This window comes from Stigmatopora argus, chromosome 14 (genome assembly GCF_051989625.1).
Source record: "Stigmatopora argus isolate UIUO_Sarg chromosome 14, RoL_Sarg_1.0, whole genome shotgun sequence".
In the NCBI taxonomy this organism is placed as follows: Eukaryota; Metazoa; Chordata; class Actinopteri; order Syngnathiformes; family Syngnathidae; genus Stigmatopora; species Stigmatopora argus.
Window position 1 is genome coordinate 16498393 of NC_135400.1, and position 3224 is coordinate 16501616.

Consider the following 3224-nt stretch of genomic DNA (forward strand, 5'->3'; position numbering starts at 1 on the left):
ATGTGTATGCTCGTCTATGATTAGCAATCACTTAAGCAACAGCACATTAAGAGGAAAGTACTAATGAACCTCTCAGCACATAATGCTTTATTGGACCAAACTTTTAACCATCCTACATTGTCGTTTCCAATCATACTTGCATTTTGTAACTCAATACTACAAATCGTTCACCATGAACACTTGGGAAAAACTGCAATTTTAGGATTATATTGCAATTGAAGTGTTTGAAAGTAAGGGATATTCGGAAAAGTATCATGATACGGCACCCCCAAACAAAGATGCCGGCATCCATTACAAGGTAGTGCAATCATCAAATCCAAATTTCCCAAATGAAATGATATAAAACCCCGTTAACTAGTTGCGACTCACCCGAAATGACGGCAGCATTACTTTCGCGTGATACTTTAGAGGGCGTGAGCACACAATTGTTTTTCATCGACGTTTTGCGATCGACTAATAATGCAGGTTTGACTCTTTTAGTGCCATTGACGACTATACACATCTAATCGTGTGGCTCTGCTCCCAAATAAACTAGTTTGCCACTAGTATACTAGTCAAAAGTCATAAAGTTCAAATGGTTTGGACGTCTATCAAAACTATTTCTTCGGGCTGCATTGACCTTAGTTTGTTTGACAGTGATTGGTCAGTTTGACTCAAAGAACAACACAACTTTCTCACTTTGAAGTAAGTAATATTCGTTTCAAAAAGCAATACATATTAACTTACCTGAGGACTATTTAGGGCTATAGACCACCACCTCAGTTTACGAGAATGGCGATGAATGCACAATAAACAACGCCTAATGCTAGATGTCACCTTGAGATGACTACTACCACCATCACTACTCCTACTACTACAGTAAGCACCAACCTTCATGATGCCGCAAGGTGTGTTCGCTCCTCCCTGGCTCCTCTCCGCCGACGGTTCCCGGCTTCGAACGCCTCCTCCGGTCGGGCTGCTCTGCTCCCGGTAGCGGCCGTTGCTGTAGACTGCCTCGGATCCGTAGCCCCGGGCAGCGCCGGCCGACACCTCCAGGAAGGGCCGGCTGCTGCTGCTGCTGCTGCTGCCGTGGCCGGGGCCGGTGACGCCGCCGCCGGGGCTGATGACGCCGCAACCTCCGCTGCCGCCGGAGGCTTGCGTCGGCCGGCTCAAGTCCACAAAATGTCCCGACGGATCCGAAGAAGCGTGGAGCCCCGCCATGGTTCACTCAAACGCAAGCCGGAGAACCTCGGCGTCGACACGGCAGCGGCCCATGGACTTTTTTAATCCGCACCAGAGAAGCCAATTTTGGATTGTTTGGCTGCGCCCCGGAGCGAGGAGCCAGGAGGCAGCCTCCAACTGCCAGCCGCCGGCCGGTGTCGGTGTCGATGCCGGTGCCGGTGCCGGTACCGGTGCCCTCCTACCCCGGCCTCCTCCTTCCTTCCTTCCTTCCTTCCTTTCCTTCCCCGCAACTCCGAAGCGCTCCGGGGGCAGCGTCCGCGTGTACGTGTCCTGCTCCCGAACGGCTGCGTTCCAAGCTCCAACTTGTGCTGCAATGGAACCGGCTCCGACGGGGCCGTCCGCGTGCGTGCGTGGGTGTGTGTGTGTTCTCCTCCAGAACGGCCGGGTTGCAACTCCAACTCGGGCTGGAACGGAACCGGCGTCGTCCCGATGTGTCTTTGGCAAGCACGCGGAGAGGAGCGATGCGATGCGATGCGCACACACCGGTGTGCATCGGCGGGACAAATTCAAGACGGAGCGTGCTCGCTCAGTGCCGCTCGTGCCCGGAGTGCGTGCGCATGCGCGTGCGCGTAAAGTAGAGCAAAGCGGCTCCATTACAAGGCCAGCTTTGGCCAAGGTTGTTGTTGTCCTTGATGACGAAAAATACAAATGAACGATTCACTTCCTGGAACATGTCAGAAACTGCAATTAAAACGACATTCCAAATTTCAATTAAATTAATAAATACAACTGCAATTTCAATTGATTCATTAAATTGTTTTAATTCATTCATTTAAAGAAGAAAAAAACTGGCAAATGAACAAAACCCTATGGCAGGGGTGGCCAAGTCCGGTCCACGAGAGATCCCCGATCCGGTCTGTTTTCCATCTCTCCCTCCACCAACACAGCTGAATCAAATCATCTGGATTGGTATCAAGTTTGTGTACAGCTTGCTGATGAGTTGATCATTTGATTCAGGTGTGGTAGAGAAGGGAGAGATGGAAAACAGACCGGATAGGGGCTCTTGAGGACCGGACTTGGACTATAGAGTAGTCCAGTGGCGGAACAAATGTGAACAGGGCGTATTTTAACCCTGAAACACTTTATAATTGCTTATCACATCATCTTACTTTTGTTTCATACTCTTCTCCCACACAAGCGCAACGTGCAGATAGCTGAAAAACTAGCATGCCCTAAAGTATACAAGCCCAAGTAGTTGATTACATATTTATTTTGACAATAGTGAACATAAAGTACGCGTTTTGAACTTTTGTTGACTATCAAAACGTAAACGATAGCCTAAAAAGAACATGGCGGCACCGTCGCTTCAATTTCTGGCATTCACAGAAGAAAATAATCAAGAGGCAGGCCTGTGACATATTATCATTGTAATCAATCGTGGTAATTACGCTGGGAGGTCAGCGCTATCTGCGGGGAAAGGGCAGGGGGTGGATGGTTAGCGGGTCAAAGGTCGCCATGCCAGGTTTTCTCGGGAGGCCTCGACGACGATAAGTGGCTCCATGTGTAGCCACAACAGTGCTAATGAGGGACGTCCCGGTTCGAACGCGTCATCGAAAATCGGGCCGGGTCATGTCGTCATCAGAGGATTGGGTAAAAACACTAAAAACACATTTGTATTTGTTGACATTTTCAAGTATGATTTGACGGTGAAATTGGATTGGACGTCTGTCGTCGTCAATGGCAGTCAAACATGATCACTTTCTATGGCACTTGCTGAGTTAAAATTTCAAGTAGCAAAACAATGCAAGTATAATCCAAAAAATATAGATATATTGATTGAGTGCAAAATATATATATTGATCACAATTTTTTGTATAACGTATGGTAGGTGTCTGAGGCAATTTTTTGGGAGAATCTGCCGATAAATATAATATATATATATATATATATATATATATATATATATATATATATATATATATATGTATATATGTATGTATATATGTATATATGTATATATGTATGTATATATGTATATATGTATGTATATATGTATATATGTA

At 46.5% G+C, this 3224-nt stretch overlaps 1 protein-coding gene across 1 annotated transcript in view; it reads right to left on the bottom strand.

Annotated features, from left to right (window-relative positions):
- LOC144088446 (inactive phospholipase C-like protein 2) overlaps window positions 1–1805 on the bottom strand; it is a 54472-nt gene extending 52667 nt beyond the window's left edge. Inside the window, exon 1 of the mRNA XM_077618865.1 lies at window positions 871–1805. Within this exon, the coding sequence (XP_077474991.1) occupies window positions 871–1200 (330 nt within the window). The 5' untranslated portion in view covers window positions 1201–1805. The remainder of the gene's footprint in view (window positions 1–870) is intronic.
- Window positions 1806–3224: the final 1419 nt, after the last annotated feature.